Source organism: Zosterops lateralis (genome assembly GCF_965231275.1).
Source record: "Zosterops lateralis genome assembly, chromosome: 5".
Lineage (NCBI taxonomy): Eukaryota > Metazoa > Chordata > Aves > Passeriformes > Zosteropidae > Zosterops > Zosterops lateralis.
In genome coordinates this window covers 72,257,768-72,283,482 of record NC_139766.1, presented here as the reverse complement: position 1 = coordinate 72,283,482, position 25,715 = coordinate 72,257,768, and the positions used below count along the sequence as shown (strand labels likewise).

Sequence of the window (25,715 nt, the reverse complement as noted above, 5' to 3'; positions counted from 1 at the left end):
TTTTCAATGGTGATGTTGAAGGGATGAAATGAAGAAAATGGGGAAGTAGTTCTCAGCCTGCCTTCCTCAGCAAACAAGGCGTTTGGGTTGAAGCTGAGTATGTCCTAGAGGTGTTGAGTGGGGGACAGACGGCAGAAGGCAAAAGTTGTATGAGCTCCCCACTTGTGACAAGAGAATGGATGGGGAGTCTGGAGGGACCTTCCAGGAGTCCTTGGATGAACTTCTTGCTCTTCTGGTTTATCTGCCCACAGAGACGGATTCTTAAGGAATTTATCTGAGGGAATCTGAACTTGTGATGCTCATGGGACTGCTTTGAAACTTTGGAGACACAAATAAAGCTTAAGAATAAAATAATTTTTTGTCTCAATGAGATATATTCCATGTGGAAGCACATACAGACAGTGGCTGCTTTTATCCAGGGATGACTGCAGTTTTTAATTGTTGTAAGGGTGGCTGGCACATGTGATTTCTCTGTTGGGTGGACCGACATTTAAATTGATACTGATTTTGGATTGCAATTGGGATTTGGATTTTGAAACCGGGAATTTTGGAAGCTGTTCAGCTTTGTAGGGGGATGTTTAACTTGGTCTTTATAATTTGATAATGGTTTTGGTGACTAGTTCACAGGCTGTGGAGTGAGTTCATGGAACTCTGAGAAGTGTCTTCTCTAAACTCAGTTGCCTCAGTTGTTCTCTAGCAGGCAGAGCACAAATGGGTATTAGGGCATTCTTCTCTAAAACACTCATCTCGTTCTTAATTTCTACATATTTCACAGCAAAAACAAATGGACAGCACAGGAAAGTAGGGTCTACAGAAGAACTTTGACAACTCAGTATCTCTTTTCTAAAAAAGGCAGATGTGGAGTTGCATATTCTATAGATCAAGTTTAAGAAAATATTCTCTTGAGAAAGATGCTGTGACATGAAGACATTTTGCAGTGGTGTTGATATTATGTGGAAGATGTTGCTTTTGGTTGTTTTCTTTGGATGTTGGATTAGGAGACATCAGACCTGAAGTGAGATACCTGAAGCCAACAATGTACTTAAAATACTTAAATAATAACTACAGCTGTGGGTTTTTTGTGTTTTAAGTCTGTTTTGGTCAGTTCTATCATTCTTAAACCAGGTGCGTTACTTTTCAGGTGGAATCATTTATCTTGGATCAGGATGATCTTGATAACCCCATGTTGGAAACAGCTTCTAAATTGCTGCTGTCAAGTACTGCTGATGGTGCTGACCTGAGAACAGTAGATCCCGAAACCCAGGCAAGATTAGAAGCTTTACTTGAAGCTGCGGGTAAGTCCTCTTGTCCCGTGCAGGTTTAACCCCAAGGCCCTTACAGGAGTCCCTACTGGAATGGCTTGTGTAAGGCTAATCCATAGGAGCGTGGTACAACTGCAAAATGTACGGCAGGGTGGATTTGGCAAGAAAGAGAAAAAAGTTTATTTTAGAGTATTCCAAGGTTTGGAAAATCAGAATTTCACGTGAAGATGCTTCAAATCAGAGTCCTCCAGTGTTGGCATTCTAAAAGCCTGTGTCAAAATTGACGCCTGACTTTGGCTTGTGCCCTTATGTCAAACCCTAGATTGCTAAATAGGTTTTATTTTGTAGTAGTTACTGTATGAAAGTTTCAGTAGTTGTTTATATTAAGTAATTTCTGTAGCTGAAAACAGATTCTTTCTGTGGATTGGAGGGTTTCAGTCACATGCAGCTTTTAAGGAATGTTGTAAACCATAAACCCATCGGTTTGGGAGCTGTAGTTGATTGCACTTGGAATGTTTCTGCCGACAGATTTCATAGGCTCAATCTCAACTTGTCTGTTCTCTCCTTTCCTGGCACGCGTCCGCATTGGTTGTGAATTGGAATGGCAGGAATAGGGAAGCTGTCGACAGCGGATGGGAAAGCCTTTGCCGATCCCGAGGTGCTCCGCAGGCTGACCTCCTCGGTCAGCTGCGCGCTGGATGAGGCCGCCGCTGCGCTGACCCGGATGAGAGCGGAGAGCACAGCCAATGCAGGGCAGACCGACAAGTAAGACAACTTTTGTCATGGAGATTTTCAGCCCTTTGCTACTTCTAGAAGCAGTTTTTCTTGTTCTCTCACTTGCGCTTACGGGATGATGAAACTTACTCGAGTGGAATTGGTGCCAAGTTATCATCACCTTTGCTTCTCCTGCTTAAATATTTGTGGACTGGCAGGTTTTGCAGTAGAGAGTGAAGCAACTTAATGTTACTTAGAGTTATGGAATGACATTCCAAGGGATTTATTGCAAGCAACTGTAGCAACATTTCTAAGCTCTTCAATAGTATGGGCCTTAGAACTGCTCTAAGCAGTTGCAAGTCCCAAAATGGGTCATTCAGGGATAGCATGAAACAAGATTTCAGATCAAAAAAAATCTTAGGGAATTTCAGAGTGCCTTTTTAATTGAGGAAAGGAAACAGCCTTGAGGGACTGGAGCTCCATAGAGGTCAGTGTCACACAGGGCCCTAGGTAGAGCCTCAGCCAGGGAGTTGCTCTTGTACAGGACTTTGTGGCTTTATATGTGTGATTTTGTCTTACTGGGGTATTCAGGAGGGAAAGAAGAAGGAGGTTTAATGCTAGGCTGTCATTAGGCTTCAGTGCAGTGGAAACAGTGTTAATAGGGACAGTCAAATGCTGCTGTGCTAATCAGAAGTTTGTTCCTTCTATACGGAATAACTCCAAAGAAAGATTTCTTGCTGTAGGAACAGGGTGTGTGAAGAACAGTGTAATTTTGGGTTATGTCTGCTTCTCTTCTGTGTGCATCTCTTCCCTTGTACCTCCTCCTTGGGAATGGTGGTGGTTGCCAAAGTTGTTACAGGGATACAGGTTCTTGGAAATTAAAAAAAAAAAGGTCAGCATGTAGTGAAGAGACATATTTCAGAACTGATTCTCCATGTATTAAAATTGTGTCTGGTTACAAGATCCTGGTATTTTCAGCACAGGAGTGAAGGGAAGTGGTTACCTTTCTTACAGGAGAAGACTGACGTGGGTGATTTGTTTTAGTTTAATTAACAGTTACAGTGTTAAACAATAAAGTTTTCTCCAGATTGACAGGTGATTTTTGTGTCCTCTGGTCCCGGGATATCCTACTACATTTCACTTATAAACTTCTGTTAAAAATTAATAGCAGGAGTGGATTATGGGCATGACTTAATTTTCAGCCAAGTTAGCTGGGAGACCTCAAGTATAAAGCTGGCACTTCTTCAGTTAGCAGTTGGCATGTTTTTAGCTGGTGTTTCCTTTTTTTGCTGACTGTGTCCTCATGGCACGTTGGAGTCAAGGCATAGTCCCTTTCCACTTTCAATGCTTTCTCCCTTGTTAGCCGCAGCTTGGCCGAGGCTTGTTCTGAAGGAGATGTGAATGCTGTGCGGAAGTTGCTCATTGAAGGCCGGAGTGTGAACGAGCACACGGAAGAAGGGGAAAGCCTTCTTTGTTTGGCCTGCTCAGCAGGATATTATGAGCTTGCACAGGTTGGTTTCCTGGCTGTTTGTACTCTGTGTGTGTTGAACAAAAAGAAATGTTAAATCAATATATTATAATTTTGTGCACCCAGAAGGGGGTGTTAAGGTAGTGAGAAATGGCAGTTCACTGGTAGTCGAGTCTCACACATGCACTGAATGTTGCTAATGCATTCTTGGTGCCTGTTTTCTGCAAGGGTTGCTCACACAGCACTGTGGTGAGGGTGGAGGTTTGCAGTGCAGAGGCACGGTTTGTCACTGCGGTGTTGTTGATCACTGTCTCTCGGCAGGTTCTCCTGGCAATGCATGCCAATGTGGAGGACCGGGGAATCAAAGGAGACATCACACCTCTAATGGCTGCTGCCAATGGCGGGCATGTCAAAATTGTCAAGCTGCTGCTAGCTCACGGTGCTGACGTGAACGCACAGTCATCCACAGGTAAAGAGCTGCTGGGGGCGACTGGAGAGCTGGGATTTGTGGTGTGCAGGGAACTTGGTATGGAAGTTTGGGAGCAGTGGCTCCTCAGCCCAGCAAGGCAGAAAGCTTTCTTGTGGTTTTGCCATTTAAGTTATCTTTTCTGAATGAAACTCTGAAATATTGTTGAATGCAGATAAAATATTATGAAGGCATATGAAGGTGGATAAGGTCAGGTAGTAATTGGAAGGTGTTTGAGTTGTTTTGTTGTCATGTTTTAAGCACAGTTTGGTAAGTTTGTGTGTACATGGAAAAGTTATTTGGTGGCAGGTCAGGAAACCCAAGGGGAAAACAGGAAACGTGAGAAGATGGCCTCCCCCCTCGCCCCTTCCCCTCTTCCCTTGGAATTTTGCTAGCCATTTGTGTTGAAGTGACCAGATTAGGAAATCTAAGTTTTTGTAGCCTGGAAGTGGAGATGGAGAGCTGGTTTGCAGTCAGCAGTAACTGATTAATGGAGAGCTGACGCTGAGTGAGGGGGAGAGTGGGATACCAGAAGACACCTTATTTGTTTTTTCAGTATTTTTTTCAGTGAAGTAGTTTTCTCAGTGGCAGTATGGCCTTGACATTTAACTTTTTTCAAAGTGTCTTTCACAAAGGCAAATTCTTTGACTGTTGTGTGCAGATACGTGGTTTTGTATTTTTTCCCTGAAGTTGTTTCCTCTCCTTGTAAAGACTATGAACAAGTTGGAACCAGCCCCTTGCAGGTATTTAAGACTTGATTTAGAAGCAGCAGTTCATTCTGCCCCTGGTTTTGAGCTTTCATTCTTACAGCACTGTGTGCCCCTGCTGATTAACAGGAAAACAGATGGGCCTTAGTGACAGAAGCTGGGCTAGAAATGGGAAGAGGGGTGCATCAGTACAGTCACAAGGAGATCCTCAATCTGTCAGCACCGAGCTTCTTGGTGCCATTATTTATTTCCTCCTCCCTGTAGTTCTTCATCTATAGCCTGAAAATCCCTGTTCTGTCAGGTGTCCAGGTAAAAGGGACAGAATGGAGGTGACATTCTGGGTGAAGAAATGCCATCACATTCCGTTTCCAACCCTTGTTCTCTCTGGCTTTAGGTAACACAGCCCTGACCTACGCCTGTGCCGGGGGCTACGTGGATGTCGTGAAGGTGCTGCTGGAGTCGGGCGCGAGCATCGAGGACCACAACGAGAACGGCCACACGCCGCTGATGGAGGCTGGGAGCGCTGGCCATGTGGAAGTGGCCAGGGTGCTGCTGGAGAACGGAGCGGGCATCAATACGCATTCCAATGAGTTCAAGGAGAGCGCGCTGACGCTGGCTTGCTACAAAGGTACAGTAACAAGCGTGGAAAAGTGTCAGGGGCAAAGAGTTGCTTCGGACACGGGTTCATTCAGCCTTGCTGCCTGCGACCAGGGGAATTTAAAGGGTATGAATAGACACTGGTGTTCTTGTCCTGCCTGTGATATTACACAGCACATGTGTGCCATGCGTAAAATTATCTGTGTGTAGAGTCTGGGAATCAACATCTAAACCTTGGCTCTGAGTTACGATTGTTTAGGAGATGCTCTGTCAAACAAATCAAGAGACAAGGAACTAATGTATTATATTCCAGAGTAAGTAAGCTAAGCTTTCTGTATTACAGCTGTATTATGCCAGGTACCTCTGCTTAAATACAGAAAATATTTTATTTTAAAGGACTTGCACTTGCAAATCATGGAAAGTTTAGGACATTGCATTTTAGGTGTCAGTGGTGAGGACAACAGGCCTTTGTTTCCTCCCTGAGAGCACCCCAGAAAGGGATGAAGATGTTTAAATAAGAGGCAAAATATGTTCCTACAGCCCAGCAGCTGCTGTTATAGTCACTTAAGACATATTTTACTAGGCCCTTGCCATCGTGGAGTAGTTGATGTTAGTAGCAGAAGTACTTGTGTGGCACCAGTATGGAAGTTGATCTTAATCTTTAATTTATATTTTTACCAATTATACTGATAGGTGCTGTGCACGTAGATAGCAGAGATATAAACACACCTTCCCAGAGTGGATTTTTTATGTTGTAACATGGACATACATGACCTTCATCATGTACTTTAGATCCTTTCTATGGGTGTTGAAATATACTTTCTCAAGCAGTTTCTCTCTGTTAACTATTTTCTTCACACAGGACATCTGGAAATGGTGAGGTTTCTGCTGGAAGCTGGTGCAGACCAGGAGCACAAGACAGATGAGATGCACACTGCTCTCATGGAGGCTTGCATGGTAAGAGACGTAAGGCTTGAGCAGTGAGGTCGGTGGGCTCTCTTCCCAAAGATGGAGAAAGTGATTCTTTCTTGTCTCCTGCTGGTACAGAATCTAACTGTGATGTTTTGGTTCTCTTGTCTGCTTGAAGTTAGTGATGGAAAAATACTTTATATAGGAATTTAGAAATTAAATCACTTTGAGTGGGAAGATTCTCAGTAGTTGTTGAAATGCATTTAACATTTCTACGGTGCTAAACACAGGCAGTGAATATGGTCATAACCTGGTTTTTGGAGGCATTTAACACACCTCAGTGATGTTAAAGCAGTTTGTAAGCAGGTGGTTATGTGTGTAACATATTTCAGTATAGTTCACATAACCACATACTCCTTGAAAACACAGGACCACAAGCTCTTTGGGAAGCAACTAGGAAATGAAAGGGGAAATTGTTAAATCTTACTAGTGAGAGTGAGAGTGCTTTGATGTTACTCCTTTATCCGTCTGAGGTGGTTGTGTTCACCTGAATATGGAACTTTATTGTTAAATTGAGAATTCATTTCTTAAATTTTCTTTTTATCCTTCTCTCCAAATAGATTCTTCATGTGTTGGGATTTTCATGGCATTAGCCCTCTGTAATGTCACATTGTGAACCCGTGGCTGTAGAGGAGGGCAGTAAATCCCTGTTTAGTCTGCCCTTTCCTGAAACAACTGTAATCATTCTAAAATCACCTAGTTATGTCTGTTCAGGGAAGTTAATGGTTTAAAATAGGGGAATGATTAACAGAAGCCATTATACTTCTTGAAAGTTGTTGCAAAGAAAGTCACATAGATAAACAGAACTGGAGCTGTCCTTTATCTCACCCTGAAATCTTACTACAGCGGTCACATAAATATCCTTGCCGATGGCCTTGCAACCCGTTCCTGGGAGTTGGTGGTAAAATTACCTTGTTTGATGTTGCAGTTGCCTTCTCATCAGGGTATTTTTGTTGTGGAGCTATGGATCAAGCCTTCCTTTCCTTACCATTCTCTTTTGCCCTTTTAACTCTCTAATAGACTAACAAAATTCCATCGGACCCACAGAGATGTTAAGACCTAATTTTTGTTAAAAATTACTGAGCAATAGGAAAAAATTGTTCTCCCTTATTTCTGCAGGAAGCTGTTCCTAGGGAGGCAGTTCCACACTGATGCTCAGAGCTGGCATAGTTGAGTCTCATATCTGCAACTCTGCTGATGAGAGAAGAAGCGGCTTTCTTGAGCAGTATTTAAAAACTTTGCAGTGTGAAATGAGGCAGAGCAATGACTTCCATCTCAGCATGTTCTTTGTGCAGAAACAGTTACTGCTCTTCAGTGGCACAAGGAAACCTCCTTCTCTGGAGCAGCATTGAGCTTGAATATGTGCTAACAGAACTGTCTGTCTGTGGCAGGTTTAAGGCAGGAACACTTTTCTGCCCGAGACGTTATTTTAGACAGCAGTTAATATTGATTTAATGCAAATGAGGTGTTGGACCATGGCACTTGCCTTGTGGGAGCAAAAAGCAGGTTGATCTAGTTGGCGTTTCCTCTTGTTGAAGGACTAATGCCCACAGAGCCCCCCATCTTTGAAAATGCAGCTGGTGCTCTTGTGAAGGTTGCTCAGGTGACTTTTTCTAATCTGTTACCAGCTGGAAAGCTTTTCCTGGCTGTTGTAGGAGAGCTTAACAGCCTCACCCCATTGCAAGGTTTATTAAAACATGGATCCAGTTCCTTTGTGTGGTGAAGCACCAGCAGTTCTCCTCCAGGCTGCTTGGCCCACATTGGAAGCTTTGAAGCAAACCTTGGTGCTTTGTCGTGCCATCTTCGTCGTGGATCGGGGTGAGCAGTTAGCTGTCTTGCCAGAGCCTGATGGATGAGGCACCGTCTCTGCATTTCCCGGAGGAAAGATTCTTTATGGAGTCTTGGAGTTTTTCCCTAAAATAGTACTGTCATTTCATGTAAAAGGTGAATATGTCCTAGTTAATGTCCTAGATATTTTTCCGAGAGGAAACTGTGTTTTGCTCCCTGGATATCAGAATAAGGTATGAAACACTTGAGAAAATGAAGCGGAAAAATGTCAGTTGCAGTTCGGTATTTTGTCTGGAGAAGAGCTTTTTGGAGTTGTGGTTTCCAGCTTGGCGAGGACGGCTGTGGCTGTGATTTGCTGCCTCTTAGGAATTAATCTGAGATCAAGGTGTACTTAGCTCATTCAGTGACAAACTTGGGAAAGCCTTGTGTTCCTGTGAGCGGCTGTTTATTCGCTACAGCCCTCTGGTGTTTTGTTTGTCAGATTTTAGTTCCTCCAAGTTGGAATGGTGGTGATCTCCTCGTGGAGAAAACCCGCTTGGAGAGTTTATGCTGTTGTTGGAGCGCAGCGACCAAGCCGGTCTCTTGTTTCTGTCTGAACAAAGCAGAATGGAATGGCAGTTGGATGTGTCACTCTCAGGCCTCCAGTGTAAACATGGAGCTGAAAAACCACTTCAAATAGTTCCTGAATTTATGGCATACTGAAAATATGGAGATGGTATGCTCAAGTATTTTTGAAGGAAGAAAGCAAACTAATCAAACTTTTGGTAGAACAGGTTTGACAGCACAATCACAATACCTGGAAAATGCTGCCAAAATCCTGCCAATGGAAAGCTGTTGCTCAGGTGGGTGGCTCCTAGGATGTGTAAGGAACCTCTGACAAGTCATTTCATTTTGGCTTTTCTCTTGGAAGGAGAAAGTAAGTCTTGACTCCTCTGTTACATTGAGCAGTGAAATAGTTTTGCAGGAGCATGAGGCAAGCCAGGTCAGTGTGCACGGCTGCTTCTTAGGAAAGGGAGGAAACAAAAGGATCTCACTACTGTTCTTGTGGAGGACACAAATTTAAAAAACAGTGGTGAGCTCCCTCTCAACTTTCTGGGCTTTGTTTTGGAGCTCCCACCTGTCATAAGTAAGTTGATCCCAAACACCTGAACTTGAGTCTGATATGAAGTTGTCCAGCTTGTTGCTTACACCATTGACAAAGAGGTCTGATACGAGGTTTACAGCACATACTCAGTAAAACATGCTCAGCATTTCTACAGGTGCCTCTTCAGTAGGAGATCTTAAGCTTTATCCAGATACTTAGGGAAAATATTCAGAAAAACAGTTCAGCAAGTTTCATTGCATTTTTGGACTCATTTTACTCACTCATTGCTTTTTGTGTCTTTTGAGGGAATTTGGGTCTGTGACAAAGCTGTGGAGAAAAGCAGTTTTTTCCGTTTGGTCAATCTTTTCATCTTGTTTTTTTGCATTTCCAGGATGGTCATGTGGAAGTGGCAAGATTACTTCTGGACAGTGGAGCTCAGGTGAACATGCCTGCGGACTCCTTTGAGTCTCCTTTGACTTTGGCAGCCTGTGGCGGGCATGTCGAGCTGGCGGCTTTGTTGATTGAACGTGGGGCTAACCTGGAAGAGGTCAATGATGAAGGATACACACCACTGATGGAGGCAGCTCGAGAAGGCCACGAGGAGATGGTGGCACTGTTACTTGGGCAAGGTAACTGCTGCGGTGCCTTCTGCGGGCTGGAGCTCATCAGGCAGCTGCATATGTTGGGGAAAAAGCTCTAAGTTTCTGTGATTTTTGTTTTCTTTGGTAATAAGATGCCTTGTGCCTGTGGAAGTGGTTTATTTGCTGATTCTGCCTTCTGTAAATGGTGTTTTGTATTGTTTGAAGGAGCAAACATCAATGCTCAGACGGAGGAGACGCAAGAAACCGCATTAACTCTGGCTTGCTGCGGAGGGTTTTTGGAGGTTGCTGATTTTCTCATTAAAGCAGGAGCTGACATAGAACTCGGCTGTTCCACACCTTTGATGGAAGCTGCTCAAGAGGGGCATTTGGAGCTGGTTAAATATTTATTAGCTGCAGGTATGGAGTAATTTTGTTAACACTTTCGTAAAGGCTTAATCTAAGAGAAAACCACTTTTTTTGATATTCATTATGTGTTCTTTAGCAGCTTCTTGAAGTTAACTGTGAAGGTCTTTGGACCCCAAAGTAATTTACTGGTGGGACTCTAATTTAGCTTTTGAAGACTAACTTGATGTAAACTTGTTTGGAACTAACTTGCAGTTAATGTTTTTATTCCTCTAGAGTACCATCAAGTTATCAGTTCAAAAGATGCTGGATTGGAAGGGGGAAGTTTAATTTGCTGTTTGATCCTGTAAAGATTGTGGACACTTGCATATTTTCTGTAATGCCCATCATAAAGCTTACAAGATTTTGTCCTTTCTGTTTCAGGGGCTAATGTGCACGCAACAACAGCAACAGGTGACACGGCACTGACGTACGCCTGTGAAAACGGCCACACTGATGTAGCAGATGTCTTACTTCAGGCAGGTGCTGACCTGGTAAGTCATCTACCATCTTTAAAAAATCAAAGTAGGATATAAAATTACCAACATCTGATATTCTTTCTGTTTGTTTCTGTGTTCATTGCTGAAAACTTACATGTTCCCTAATGTGTTTTGGGCTGTTAAATTACCCTAAAGTGCTGAGGTCAGTTCAGTTCCTCTGGTGATTGATGTCTAAAGCATTTCCAAGCCATTCAAGGTTGCCTGGACAGGAAAATAGGGGATTTCATTCTTTTGATATGGTATTTAGCTCCAAATTGTTTAACTGATTCTGGGTTAGTCCTTGGACCTGCAAATCTGTTCTATTCCTTATGCATCAGATAGTTGAGAGTCTGTTTGGTGTACTGTAATTAAGATGATGAAGGTAAACTGGTTTTTACTTTTCAGTAGGCTTGTACACCAGTGTGTTATCAAAAAGTCACATTAAGCATGTCAGAAGATGTCCTTTTTAACTAAAATCCCTCATATGTGCCTTGAATGCTTTTTGTCCAGGAGTCACACCTGTGCAGAGACAGGTGGTGAATGGTTTATCTGCCTTCAAGATACCCTCAGTTGAATGTTAGCTAAATATTTATGTCTAAGTTTGTGAAACACTAAAGGAGGATGTTCCATGTCTAGTACCTTTCCACTGAAAACCCAGAAGGGTGGCCTGCCTCCTTTCACATGGTATTTTGGATTTTGAAGCCTTTTTTTATCTACTCTAGGAGCATGAATCGGAAGGTGGAAGAACTCCTCTCATGAAAGCTGCCAGGGCAGGTCATGTTTGCACTGTTCAGTTCTTGATTAGCAAAGGTAAGAGTGTGGAATTGTTTGGGTTTTCCTGACATTAGAAATACTTCAAGTTAACAGCATGTCAGAACTAGTCTAACTTCCTTGGATGTGTTTTAAATGTCCTAACTCAAGTAGGCAATTGATTTGCCGGCTAGGCACAAAATGATTACGTGTGGTTTCTGCTGAGATTAGTGGAACTGTGTCTAGTTGTAAAAATAGTGTATTTCATCTTTAATTCCTAGCAAAAGTAGCAGTAGTAGGGGTCACTGGGGTCTCCATGCCCCCTGGTGCAGCTTTGGAGCACTGTCTTTGAGAGTTGAACTACAAGTGCCTGTTGTTTTCCAGATTTTGACTATAGCTTGTTTAATGTTTCAGTACAAACCTGGGATTTCCATTTTCTCTCTCTTGGGCTGATTCTCCTGAATTTTTCTTATCCCTACCTTGCATGGAATAGGACATCTGGCAGGATGGAATTTTCCCTGTGTAGATTACAGAATAGTTAATTCTTATAGTTGACAAAGGTGAACCTATTGAAGTCTGTTTTAGCTGTTTGCCCCTCTGTTCTTACAGGAGCAAATGTGAACAGGACCACAGCAAACAATGATCACACAGTTTTGTCGCTGGCCTGTGCCGGAGGTCACTTGGCAGTAGTGGAGTTACTGCTCGCTCATGGTGCTGATCCCACACATAGGCTCAAGGTTTGTCCCTCACCTGCCTCATTATCCTCTCAAACTAAGGATACCCAACTGAATTTTCTCCTTTAGTTTTCTCTACAACTCACCCAGTCTGTGATGATTTTAAGTAGAAGTTTGTGCAAGCCAACTTCTGCTTGTGTATGTGTTGTTGGAGTTAGCACAGGTCTCTTGATCGTTATGAGTATAAAGGCTGCCCTCCAGTTGTAAAGTGCTCTTTGTGGAAGAGGAAAGAATTTTAAAGGACTTTTTTTTTTTTTTTTTTTTAAATACTTTATCAAGTCTTTAAGTTTGGATGTGAACTTGTGGAGATTGAGTATTTACTGAAGCAGAAACCAGTCACATAGGTACTGTGTTGTGTCTCCCAAAATGCTGCAGGGATGTTCTTTCCTAACTCTGTGACCTTTCGCTCTTCAGGACGGATCAACTATGCTAATTGAGGCAGCCAAGGGTGGTCACACCAGCGTGGTTTGTTACCTTCTAGACTACCCAAACAACTTGCTTTCTGCTCCTCCGCCCGATGCCACTCAGCTGACCCCACCATCCCATGATCTAAACAGGGTAAGATTTCCGGGCTCGCCATCTGCGGGGCTTCTTTGCAGTTTCTCACTTGAGAGTTTAAAGGTGGGAGAGTCAGTCGTGTCATATCATAAACTGTAGGGGAGCACACTGAAAATTACTTAGAGCTGTAATGGAAATGGGGAGGACTTTTGAACATGATGATGTAGTGCTCTCATAATTCTTGTTGTTCTCTAAGTATTACTGAGGAAAAAAAAAAAATGAGGGTGGAAAAAACCAGCAAGTGCAAAGGTCTGCTTAAATGAGACTCTTCAGAATTGAATTTATAGCCCACTGTGGCTTGTGTTTGCTGTACTATAGTACAGCACTGTGCCATGCCGAGTATAGTCCAGCAAGTAATTTTTTAGGTTAAAAATGCAAAGTATGTGGAGATCATGTGATCTCCAGGTGTTAATTACTGAACTCAGCATGTTAAAAATCATATTAAATGTTCTTAGTCACATTAAAGTCTACTTTTCTAACAGATTTTATTTACCTTCTATTGAATTGTAACTAGCACAGAGTATGAGAAAAGTAATCTGTTAGTATCCGACGTTTTAGGCTCCTCGAGTACCAGTGCAGGCGCTGCCCATGGTCGTCCCACCCCAGGAGCCTGACAAACCCCCTGCTAATGTCGCCACAACCCTTCCCATCAGAAATAAAGGTCAGTCGTAGTTCTGGAGCTTATTTTCTAAATGTCCTTCCTAGGTAGAAGATAGAGGCTTGCACTTATAGCAGAGTAGTTCCTATGAAGAGTGTTTATGGATTCGGTCAAGGAAACTGCAATTTTTTTATTATTATTTTTTTTTTTTTAAGATTGCTTATCCATCAAGTATCAGTCATCTAAACCTATATTCATAAAACGTCAAGAAATCTGCCTAAGTAAATACGTTAAAATCTCTAGTCTGACACACTGAACTAATGCAAAATGTTACCCAGAAGTCTATAGAAATTGGAAAATGGAAGTTGCAGAACCCATGTTAATCTCCACATCATAGTTGATTTGATAACTTGTGTTTCCTTAGGGTAGTAGTCTGGGAGTGGGTGTGACTAATTGGATTGAAGGCGGAATTTCTTGTGCAGTAAAATCTTTAGTCTAATGTGGCTCAGGTCCTCTAGGACTAAATTTGCATCTATTTTGCTCTCGCCATTTTGACACTTAATGCTTTCTGTACCTAAGAATTCTCTTCAAAAATCAATTTTTATCAAGCATCAGAAGTAGCAAATACAGGCGTGCATGTCCTAAAATTAATCCTGTGTGTACACTTGTATTGTTCTGGAGATACAGCAAGGATGGCTGGAAGAAACTGGGCACCTCCACTGCCTCAGATCCTGAGTTTTGATTTGCCTTTCGCCCTTCAAAATTAACCGATTATTGCTTCTCCACCTGGTATGGCAGAGCATGTCAGCTGTGTTACTGTGGACTTCTGCATAAAAGACCAGTTGGATTAGTCCATCGCTTGTTCTTGCAGGAAGGCTGAAATATTTGCCTTGCCTGGGCAGAGAGCTGAGTTTTGACACAGGCAAAATCATGTCTACTATGGATAAAACGTAGTGGCTAAAGACACCCTGTTAGATCCTGCTAAATCTAAATGACTGTCCTGGGTTCTGGCACTCTTTGTCACCTGAGCAAAGCTGGATACCTGGAGCAAAAGGATGCCTAGTTCTAGAAAGCATAGCACTTCTTAAAATGTACCAGCGCTACTTAAAATGTACCTAAAAGTCGGTTGCAAAACCGGTGGCCTAGTCCCAGTCCTAGAGATGTTGTTGTATCCCTTGGGCTGCGCTTTCAGAGCTGTAAGCATATGTTTATGTCCCAACACCATTCCAGACGCAAATCACCGAGTAAAGAGACAGCATATCCTTGCTTTTTGTTCTCAGTTTTCTTATAGCAGCACTCAGTAACAGCGGCTCGAGACAATCACTTGCTTTGGCAAAAGTGTAATGATTGCTGGAGTAGACCTGTCACCGTAGCACAGGGATATGTGGGATGCATGTGCAGTGGTGTGTCCTGTTAAATTGCAATCCGACTGCTGGGTACAAATGGGCAGGTGTTCTTGGAGGGCCTTTGGGACACGCTGACCTTCCTTGGGTGCTGTGCCCTGGTGCGTAGCTGGCCATGCAGCAGCCCAGCAGTAGCTCTGTAATGAGGATGCCATTCCTATGCACTTCCATTGGTTCTGAGGGGGTTTCTTTTTCACACAGCTGCTTCTAAACAAAAGTCCAGCAGTCATTTGCCAACAAACAACCAGGATGTACAGGGTTACATCACCAATCAGTCTCCAGAGAGCATTGTAGAAGAGGCTCAGGGCAAGTTGACAGAGCTGGAGCAGAGGATAAAAGAAGCCATAGAGAAGAATGCTCAGCTGCAGTCCCTGGAATTGGCACACGCTGACCAGCTCACCAAAGAGAAGATTGAGGAGCTGAACAAAACGAGAGAGGAACAAATTCAGAAGAAACAAAAGATTTTGGAGGAACTGCAGAAAGTGGAGCGAGAGTTACAGCTGAAAACTCAGCAGCAGCTAAAAAAGCAATATCTAGAGGTAAAAGCGCAAAGAATTCAGCTCCAGCAGCAGCAGCAGCAACAGTCTTGCCAGCATCTGGGACTACTGACTCCCGTTGGGGTAGGAGAACAACTCTCAGAGGGAGACTATGCACGATTGCAGCAAGTGGACCCCATCTTGCTTAAAGATGACCCTCAGCAAGCTGCTGCGCAGACGGGTTTTGCACCAATTCAGCCTCTGGCCATGCCACAAGCTTTGCCTCTGGCAGCAGGTTCCTTACCTCCAGGTTCCATCGCAAATCTTACAGAACTGCAAGGTGTTATAGTTGGACAGCCAGTGCTGGGCCAAGCACAACTAGCAGGGCTGGGGCAAGGAATACTGACAGAAACACAACAAGGGTTAATGGTAGCCAGCCCTGCTCAGACGCTCAATGACACGCTGGATGACATCATGGCAGGTGGGTTTATATTATTATGAGCAGGTATAACATTTGCTTCACCAGTTTAAGGGTATGTCCACTTCTTTTTGTGTGTGTGTGTGTGTGTGTTTGTGTATTCCCACGAGCTCTGCAGCAAGCACCACTCGCCCTCTGATCCCTGTCTTGAGGAGTTGGGAAAACTAGCTTTTAACTTTTCAATTCGCAGGGTGAGCTAACCGGTGCCTGTTGGTCAGGTTGGTATGGTAGAGAGTGGCATTTTAACTCATCATAGTTGGGGGAGGGATGTATTAGAGTTCACAAGGTAGTTCTGTTTTGGCCTGATTGTAGCTCAGGAATAGCACCATAATGGTACTGAGTAGTACTTTGGACTAGCTGAGAGCTGACTTGCGGTAGGGTGAGCAACTGCAGCACCACAACTAGCTTGTAAAATGTGAGGGAGCTGTGGGTTTATCTTCAGAACAAGAGCTGCCCCAGTTGGCCTTCTGTAGTCTACTTATTGGAAGCTTTTACTTCTGCTTGGAAAAAAACGGCAATAATCCTGTGACTTTTTGAAATATCTGTTCATGAAAATGGCTGCCAGCAGAAAACACGTTTAGCCTTACCAAATTCTTGTCATCGCTTTGAAGAATTCTTTACCCAGTGACATGACTGCTCTAAGGCCTTAAGCGGTAAAATAAAAGAATGGAGCAGGTTTTAAATGTGAGTTGTCACTGGTTTAGTTTACACCTCACTCAGTTGTGCTTCCTCCCCTTTCCGTGCTAAAGCAGTCATTGAAATACTCCTTGGCTGAACACAGATGAACTGGTAGGACATAGTCTTTAAAAAGTGTCACTTGATGAAAAAGTACCAAGATGCTCTTGGTTAAGACGATGCACTTTTGATTTGTAAAAATGATGTCATTTTTACAAATGCTGTCTTACCTGAACAAGTCTGCTTTGCAAAGCTGTAAGGATGAGGCATGTATGCCAGAGAGAAGGCAGGTCTCCAAGAAGGTGTTAGCCTGGAGCTGGTCCTGCGTGTACTGCAAGAGTTGGAGTACAGTAGTAGTACAGAGTCAATGGAAGGTATGGTAAAAGATTAAAACTACCAGGTAGTGATTTTGTAAAGTACTTGGAACACCACTTTCGAAATGAGACGTCTGATGAGTGACCTTGTGTCCAGGCAAGGCTTCATTAAAGATGACTGAAACGTCTTTGCTGAAAATGTAATGTTAGAATTGAAGCATAGACGTAAAGATTGGAAGTGGATAAAAATACATATGTATGCATGAAAAAGTAGATTAAACAACATATATCATGCACTAACAGTAAAGATTTCTCTTGTGGAACTGCTGAGGTACAAGACAACATGAATTTAAAGGCTGGGATGATTGTAGTTCTTGGTAACTTATAAAGAATCTGTGTGATGCACTTGAATTGTGTTTAAATATAAGTTAAACCCAGAGTTAGGATATTTGGGACATGTGTTTAATTGCATGTCACATCTTGAGAAGGTGCAATTTCAGGTCACCTGCTGCATACCCAATGTCTGTGCATGCCTTTTTGGGCAGTCAGGTATTTCCAGGGTGAACTTAAATTAATATTTTGGTGCTGCTCAGCCCTATTTGTTAGTACATGTGTGCACACGTCCTGTTGGAAAGGAAGTCTGAATTCATTTTCAATCAAGTGCCTGATTATAGGGTGTTCTTTTAAGCAAGAACAGACACAGGCCTGGGTATAGAACTTCAGTGCCAGCCTGTAGTGAGTCCACAAATAACAGTTTAATGTGGAGGTGAAATGGGCTCAGTGTGACACAGAACACTTCAGTAGCAGCTAAATATTTGATAAGTAACTCCATGTACTACTTTAAGAGAAGCTTCTAGAGCATTCTTACGGATTTAAATTCTTGTTTCTGAGAGTTAAGTTCCATTGCAGAGCTGTGTTTATAGCACCAGTTACAGAAACAAAGCTTCACCTTGACTGTGCAAACTTGATTTAATGTGCATCTCTGTGCTTAATTATTTGAAAACAATGAATAAGTAGTAAATAATACTTCATTGTTTGCCTTTAGGCTCCTTTGTGGTCCTGCTGGAACTGAGGACAAGTGAAAGGCTTGCTCTTGAGCTTCAGATGTTGGGCAAGTGAGGCTCAGGAAAAGAAGTATTTTTTAGGGTTAGTTATGTAAGTCTTCTATGAAAACATTGCATCTGTTAAGTGCTGTGGTAGAGATCTAAAGAGAAAAAACCACCTTGTTTTTAATAGCAAGCTTTTTATGAAGTAGAAACTATTCCAAGAATTATGTCCAGTCACAGAGCTTCTCAAAGAACTTCAAGAATCTTGAAGCACTTAATAAAATGCATTCCTGGAAGCTGCCTTGTGGGTTGATTCCATTTGAAATGCAGCTGTCTAAATTAATAGGTTAGAAAGAGTCTGACTTGGCTGTAAGCTTTTCACAAAGACTCAATACTAAAAAAAAATAACAGTAGAGTGCCAGCATCCCAGGAAAATCAGGTTGTGTCCCACTTGGGACCTGACCAGGAGCTGGTTTCATGTGGGGCTGACCTGCATTAAGGTGGCCTTGCACACTCTTAACTAATAACCACTGAGACTGCAGGTGTGGAATGGTTCTCAGGATTCATCCATGGAGCCCTTCTTGCACAGCAGCAACCCTGTGTTTATGTTGGAATTCAGAACATAAGTTGGACTGTTACAGTCTGAGGCGTCTTCTGCATCTCAAGTGCTCTATAGTGATTTTAATCCTGTGTGGCAGGAACATGGTTTGTAATAACTGAGGATACTACAGAGAAATTGGAGGCAGAGAAGGAACTGATGTGGAACAAGCCTGTAGAGTTGGCTTGAAACCAGTTGGGAAAAGCGGAGATGTCTCATACGTTTTGTGTAAAGTATTGTAATGTGGAACAGTTTCTATCAGTCCACTGTTGACATTACAGGAGACAAGAAATCAGTGCATAAGGCCAATGCTGTGCCCACAGCTGGACATCACTTGTGGGACATGTGACACCCACATGAAGAGAGATGGGATTACAAGGGTGAAAGCCAAGGGCATGTCCTACTGGTGAGGCCAGTGGCTGTCGGGGAGGAGGTAGCTGCTCTGAGGGTGTCTGCTCTTCATTTAAGCTCAGAGAGAGTTGAGGCATGGCCAGAAGAAAATTCAAGATGAAGAGCAGTGCTGTTCTAGATATCAGTAAGCACAAAACTGATTGTCTGGTGCCCCAGCAAATGTCTGAGACTTGAACTGGAGGAGTGAAATGTGCTTGGCGATGTCTTCCAGCCAAGAAGCTTGATTAAAGTGTAGATGGTCCTGTACAAGTTGTGTATATGCTATAATATTCTAGGGGTTAGCTAACTTTGAAGACTTGGTTATCCCAGGCATGAAATAATGATACTTCTGTGGTGACGTACAGACTTTAGTTCACTTTGCCACTAGTCCATTAGAGTAGAGCAAGGAGCAGAGTGCAAAGATAAATATTTGTCTGTCAGTGTGTTTAGTGTGTAGAAACAAGTTAGTTGGTTACTCTTCTCAGTGCTCAAGACCGCTGTGCAAATCTTTTGGGTTACTGAAAACTTTGAATATTTTAGTTCGGGCGCCGTAAAAGTTCTGTTCATTACCCATGACACGTTCATTACAAATTTGAACTCCACACAGGTGATGTTGAAATAAATATAATCAAAGTGATTACCCATAAAAATGAATATTGTGAATATTGTGTCTTAGTGAATTGTGCTGTAGGTATATGAACTAAATTTGTGAATTATTGCTGAAGTACACGTCTTTCTTTTTTGGGGTTGTTTGATTTTTTTTTTTTTTTTTTTGTATTTGGAGGGGCAGGGGGGTGACTGGGGTTTTATTTGTTTTTTCTTCCCCCTCACTGCAAATGTAAAAAGTACACTTTACCTGAACTGAGACCTTCTTAACTAACTTGATTTTTTAGCCTGAGAATTTACTAATGCCTCGTGTAATAGAGAAGATGCTTCCCAGTCCCCTTTTTGGGACCTGAGCAAAAATTCTTAGAAACTGTTGAAAACACAGGCGATTTTTGACGTTATGTCAAAATATTTTGGCATATCTTCAGTATGTTAATTTTAATCCATACCTAGTGTGATTTATGAGATAAGTTTTCAAAAGGCATTCAAAGATATAGATCAAGGAAGTTTGAATTCTGAATTCTGAGTTACTGTTAAATATAAGGGTAATGATACTTTCCGTGTTAGCAGCTGAGGGTTCTTTGCTTCTCCTGGTGTCATTTATTAACTTCTTTGCTGGGATTTTGTGTAGGAAATCCAGAAATTAAATTAGTTATGGGTGTAAAATACAGCTGCCTTGCAGAGGTGGGAGCACACAACTGGGCCTGTTAGGATACAGGTTTTGTGGCATCAGTTGGGAAACTGTTTCATTTTGCAGTTTAAAGTGCTTTTGTCAACTGGACAGAAGTGTGTGGTGCTTCACTTTCTCCTTTGCTGTTACACCTGAGAAACGCTGGAGAAGTGACAGGGAAAAGAACATGGAGTTCTTCTGAGAAAAAGGAAAATGGGTGTTTTCCCCAAAGGCTGCTTTAGACTCAAGTTTGCTCTGTATCTCTAAACATCCCATGTATAGAATGAATTTCAGGGGGCGTGGCAGTTGGTGCTATCTGTGTCATGTCCATATGCTATTATCACTGTAAGTGGTTACCTTTGCTTACCTAACACCTTGACCAAACTCTCTGCAACCTGCTGTTCCACTTCTCTGGTTTCAGCAAATCCTTCCATTTGAGCATCCTGCCCTGTTGCTTTTTTGTTATGTTTATGGGGGGTAGGGGTAAAGGCTGGACTGACTTCTACATGAGAACTTTTAAACTGTTTTAAGAAAAATTGCATAGATACCCCTTGGTTGGACTTCTTCTGCAGCCCTGCTTCCAAAGATATGGAACTCCAGGTCCAAATAATAGCTGATTTGTTGTAGGAAAGATCTTTGGGTTAAAAAAAGAAAAAAAACCCACAAAAACCCCAAACCAACAACAACAACAACAAAAATTCCAAAGCTTCTGGTGGGCTTTTAGAAAACATGTCAATCTGATACTTAACTCTTTCATTGATTGAATACAGTAATCCTTTTTCATCGTTCAAATTCTAAGAGTGAAAGATTCAAAGGTTGGGCTCAATTTGTGGAATAGGTACATCTGTGGAAAATGACAGGTTTTAAGGAGTTCTGTCTCTCAGTGGGAGTTCATGCCACTCTCCTTTTATTGTCATATTACACTTGGGAGGTGTTTTGCTTTGACTAAGTGTGGTTCTTCTGTCCAACAGCAGTGAGTGGAAGAGCATCTGCAATGTCAAACACTCCTACCCACAGCATTGCAACCTCAGTGTCCCAACCTCAGACGCCGACTCCGAGTCCCATCATTTCTCCTTCAGCCATGCTGCCCATCTACCCTGCTATAGACATCGATGCCCAGGTGAGCCTGCCACTCTCCCACATGCATAAAGCTATTTTTTCCTGCATCCTGAATAATTCAGTGGTGGCAAGCAGCTCTGTTGTATAATGGATTTGGGTCTGGGGACTGGACTTGCTGCCTTTAGAAAGCCAGAACAACACCCCCGAGAGTTGCAACCCACTTTCCTCTGTGCTCTTGCTGAACAAAGAAAATATCTCTGAATTACTAAACAATTGTATTTCTTACTCCCTTGTTGTCAGCGTGATTATGAGAAAAAACAGTTGTCTACTGACAGAAATTAAATGTTTTCTGACCTGATATCCTAAGACAAAAAGAAGCCTTAACGCATTGCGTACCAAGTTTTCGGTTGTGCATCCAAGTTGTTGGCCATAAATCACCGATGTATGAAAGTCTTGAAACTAATAAATGCTATGATTTTTTTTATGAGAGGAGATAATTCAAGCTCTCATTTCCACTAAGGGAAAGGCTTTTCTCTATTGAAAATAATTGTTAAAAGGTCAACTTTATGTTGACTTTGAGCTAGCTGGCCATCAGCTAAAAGTATACTAACTGGCATATATCTATGCACAGCTCTGGGCTATACATAACATGACTAAGATTTTGGGCAGCATGGAGTAAAGACATGAGATCATTTTGGAGAAAAGGAGAGAAACCTTTGAAAAATCAGCCCTTGCTACTTGCTTTTGGCACTTGGCTTGAATTCTGCTGTGATGAAGCCTTTGGCTGAACCAGAGTGCTAAGAGTTAAAGGTAGAATTCTTACCTTATACCATCTAAAGGTCACAGTCAAGCAGTGGTAAAGAAGTTAATCTGGTTAGCAGAGCACAGGTGAGAGCTCAGTTCTCGAAGAATCTCAGTTCTTGTCAGGATTTCTTCTTAAATCTCCCAGCAGAGCTGCCTTGAGAGATAGAATCCTGTCATGAACTTGCACACAGAAGGTCAAGGGGGGCATCCATAAACATGCCCTTAGCTTATAGAAACTTTTGGTTTTGGCAGGGGTGTAGTTATGTTTTGGCTAACATGCACTATAACGGGGGCTGTACTTGAAAAAGAAAGTACTTATCTTGTCTATTTGCTTTAGACTGAGAGTAACCATGATACAGCCTTGACACTGGCTTGTGCTGGTGGCCATGAAGAACTGGTACAAACCCTGCTGGAGAGAGGAGCTAACATTGAACACAGGGACAAAAAAGGTGGGTATCTCACCAAGGCAGTATGAACTCTTTCTGCTTTGCCAGTGTGTCCCACTGAATAAATCCCCAATAAGCCTAGACTTCATGTGAAACCTTTATGAGTGAAACATTTAGGCTTTCTTTTCTGGTGGTTTAAGTCATGTCATGTTTTCTATTTCAGGGTTTACTCCGCTTATTTTGGCTGCTACAGCTGGCCATGTGGGTGTTGTGGAAATCTTACTGGATAATGGAGCTGATATTGAAGCCCAGTCTGAGAGAACCAAGGACACTCCTTTGTCTTTGGCTTGTTCAGGAGGGAGGCAAGAGGTGAAGTAAACCTTAGATCTTCAGAAGCAGTGTGTGAATGACATATTGTGTCAGTACAATACAAGAATCTTCCAGAAAAGATGCAGTCACATGGGATGTGTGTTTAAAAAAGATGCAAAAAACTTCACATTTTCCAGTTTAGACATTACAACATGTCTCACACAGATTGCTTTTTCTCTTTTGATAACTGGACTGGTGCTGTGCAGGTGTCCTTGTGAATGCTGTCATTAGTGCCCCATTGTAGGACTTTTACCAGCATAATTAGATGTAGACGTGAAAGTGAATGCCATGAGTGTTCTTGCTGAGAATCAGGAGTTAGACACAAATGGGTTCCATATATGAGCCTTATTGTAGTTTTTGGGGGGAAAGAAAAGGGAAAAAGCTGGGCTTTGGGCAGCAGACATGATGTCAGAACACCCTTCTGCCCAGATTTTCAGGTTTCACAGTATATTCGGTGATTTCATGGGAAAACATTCGGATTGAGAATTGTGCAGGTCTAATCTAAACTTTTTTAATGCTTAAAACCCAAAAGTGAAGCAAATTTAACGTGCACTGGAAGTGACACCATGGATTTTCACTTCAGTATACACTGGGATTTCAAGTTGCTAGACAGTTCTGTTTCTTGTCAAGTCCTCTGCAGGAGAGGACGAAAAGCAGGAGTACTTTGTGCACCATACTGAAATTGAATGTCTGGGTCTGGCAAGCTTTAAAGACTGCTGAAATAATCGTGAAGAGATCTCTCTTTTTTTCTTACACTGCTGTTGAATTTGGTATACTCAAGAGCAGTCATGATCGATTTTTTTTTTTTTTTTTTCAAGGAAGTTTTACAGTGGCTTTGGGAGCACAGGTATGGCCTAATCTGGTCATGAAGGCAAGGGGTATAGCAAAGGAACTGATTAAAGTGGCTTTCTCACCATTGACATCGTCCAACAGAATGTTTAGGTCTAAAAAGCATTTATCTTGAATAGATTCACAAGTTTGGGAGAAAACCAGATGTTATTTGTTGAAACACTGCAGGTGGTGGAGTTGCTGCTAGCTCGAGGGGCAAACAAGGAGCACAGGAATGTGTCTGATTACACACCTTTGAGCCTCGCTGCCTCAGGTGGCTATGTGAACATTATCAAGATTCTGCTGAATGCTGGGGCAGAAATCAATTCCAGGCAAGTTCCCTTTACAACCCTTATCTCATGTGCTTGGTTGTGAGTTATGTGAGGGAAGTGTGTGTGTTTTCCCTGCGTAGTTTTCTCTGTGTGTGTGCATTTAGGCCATGCTTTTGCATCAGTTGAGGGGTAGAAAACAGCTCAGGTGTGAGCCACACAGGTACAAGGAAAAGTTATAAGTTATAAGCACACCTCATAGAAGATGCTCTTCAATTTGAAGCAATCAAAAAGTAACTTGCGTGGTGTCTCTAAGTAGAAATACCTGTCCTAAACAGTGCTGCTGTGGAGAACCTTTTGTAGCTTCAGTAGATCTTGGTATGCAGCTGATTTTTCAGTCTTGTGTATGTACTCTGCCTTCATTAGTTTATTATAATCACATTTCTGAAATGACCTTTAAAACAGTTCTGGTTCTTTCTTTCTTCTCTTTCAGAACTGGTAGCAAATTGGGCATTTCTCCCTTGATGCTGGCAGCCATGAATGGGCACACTGCTGCTGTCAAGCTGTTACTGGACATGGGCTCTGATATAAATGCCCAGATCGAGACCAACAGGAATACAGCTCTGACTCTGGCCTGTTTCCAAGGAAGAACTGAGGTGGTCAGCCTGCTGCTTGATAGAAAAGCTAACGTGGAACACAGAGCCAAGGTAAAGAGCAAACAGTGGGAGGAGACTCCAGAGAGAGGTGTTTGGAAGTCTGTTGTTACCTGATTTTCTTGCCTTTGTGCAAGTCAACTTCTCTAGTCCAGTTAACTGAACTGAACAAGTTATTGTATAGAAGAAATGGCTGCATTTAAGGGCTAAGATTTTGGTGGTTGCAAAGCTCATCAAAAAATGTGTTTCTCCAAAAAAGTGTTGATTCATCTGCAGGTGCTTACAAGCATAAGGACAGTAAATCCATTATGTTGGTAAGTTAAATAAATACTGTGTCTCAGGTAAGCCACTCACCGCACAACTAATGACTTCTTTCTCCTGCTTGCTTGTCCCAGACTGGTCTCACACCATTAATGGAAGCAGCTTCTGGGGGATATGCAGAGGTGGGCAGGGTCCTGCTGGACAAAGGTGCAGATGTCAACGCTCCCCCAGTACCTTCATCCAGAGATACAGCTTTAACCATTGCAGCAGACAAAGGGCACTACAAGTTCTGTGAGCTCCTCATCAGCAGGTACAGTGTTTGCAAGTGAGCAGTTTAGAGAAAAATATAGCTGTATTTAGACTTCATTTTCCCAATATACAATAATGTTTCCAAATATCCACTAAAGGGTTAGGAAATGGGAAAGGTTCTCTGCGTCTTTTGACTTTTACTACGTAATTTAATTTATCCCAAGTACTCAAATGAAGTTCTTCTTGGGGTCAGAGTGCTTCCTTTTGCCTAAATGCAGGGTTTTGATGGAATGTGTTTGGTTTCATAGGGGAGCTCACATTGATGTGCGGAACAAGAAGGGGAATACCCCACTGTGGCTTGCAGCAAATGGGGGACATCTTGATGTTGTCCAATTGCTGGTCCAGGCTGGAGCTGACGTGGATGCAGCTGATAACAGGAAAATAACTCCTCTCATGGCAGCCTTCCGAAAGGTAGAATGTTGGTTCTTAGCTGGGATTGTCTTGCTCATCCCTATGTAGCTGTTAGAACATACTGACAGGAGCTACATATCTAATAATATGTCAGTTAATTTGAATACTTGGCATTGAATCTTCAGAAACAGATTTGTGTGTAATATCTGTGTTCAATTCTAATTGCAATTTGCTTTACAGGCAACGTATTGAGGCTGGTTCTGGTGTGTGTGAGGGGTGAAAATTGCAGTGTGTTTCTGTGTGATAGAACTGGGAGGAAATAGGATTGGTTCCCTATGCAAAAGAGAATGAGGACTTTGGTTAAAAAAAAGTTTAGCCTGATGTGAGTCTATAGATGATTTCTGTTAGTAAGGGAGTTGAGGTGTTGCAGTACTAGAAACATTGCAGATGACTGCAGAAGCCTGTAGCTTTTAAAGGTGTTAGAGATGAGTGTCTAAAAACTGCCCCAAAAAAGGCACAACTGTGCAAGTACTTCTGGAGTAAGGACAATCTGATGAGAGGTAATTACTTGCCTTCTCTGGTGTCAGAAATGTGCAGAAATCTGCCTCACTAG

General features: G+C 42.4%; 1 protein-coding gene across 6 annotated transcripts in view; it reads left to right on the top strand.

Annotated features, from left to right (window-relative positions):
• ANKRD17 (ankyrin repeat domain 17) overlaps positions 1-25,715 on the top strand; it is a 70,027-nt gene that overhangs the window by 33,908 nt on the left and 10,404 nt on the right. For 3 of the 6 annotated variants that reach the window (XM_083861784.1, XM_083861787.1, XM_083861785.1), the window contains exons 2-22: positions 1,142-1,295; positions 1,871-2,027; positions 3,340-3,487; positions 3,766-3,913; positions 5,012-5,245; positions 6,077-6,171; positions 9,447-9,684; positions 9,862-10,053; positions 10,423-10,532; positions 11,240-11,327; positions 11,877-12,004; positions 12,416-12,559; positions 13,118-13,220; positions 14,762-15,517; positions 20,785-20,933; positions 22,014-22,125; positions 22,286-22,431; positions 23,449-23,591; positions 24,022-24,235; positions 24,577-24,752; positions 25,000-25,162. In XM_083861784.1, coding sequence (XP_083717910.1) covers positions 1,142-1,295; positions 1,871-2,027; positions 3,340-3,487; positions 3,766-3,913; positions 5,012-5,245; positions 6,077-6,171; positions 9,447-9,684; positions 9,862-10,053; positions 10,423-10,532; positions 11,240-11,327; positions 11,877-12,004; positions 12,416-12,559; positions 13,118-13,220; positions 14,762-15,517; positions 20,785-20,933; positions 22,014-22,125; positions 22,286-22,431; positions 23,449-23,591; positions 24,022-24,235; positions 24,577-24,752; positions 25,000-25,162 — 3,798 coding nt within the window. The remainder of the gene's footprint in view (positions 1-1,141; positions 1,296-1,870; positions 2,028-3,339; positions 3,488-3,765; positions 3,914-5,011; positions 5,246-6,076; positions 6,172-9,446; positions 9,685-9,861; positions 10,054-10,422; positions 10,533-11,239; positions 11,328-11,876; positions 12,005-12,415; positions 12,560-13,117; positions 13,221-14,761; positions 15,518-20,784; positions 20,934-22,013; positions 22,126-22,285; positions 22,432-23,448; positions 23,592-24,021; positions 24,236-24,576; positions 24,753-24,999; positions 25,163-25,715) is intronic. The other 3 variants (XM_083861786.1, XM_083861789.1, XM_083861788.1) reach the window with 3 other exon arrangements.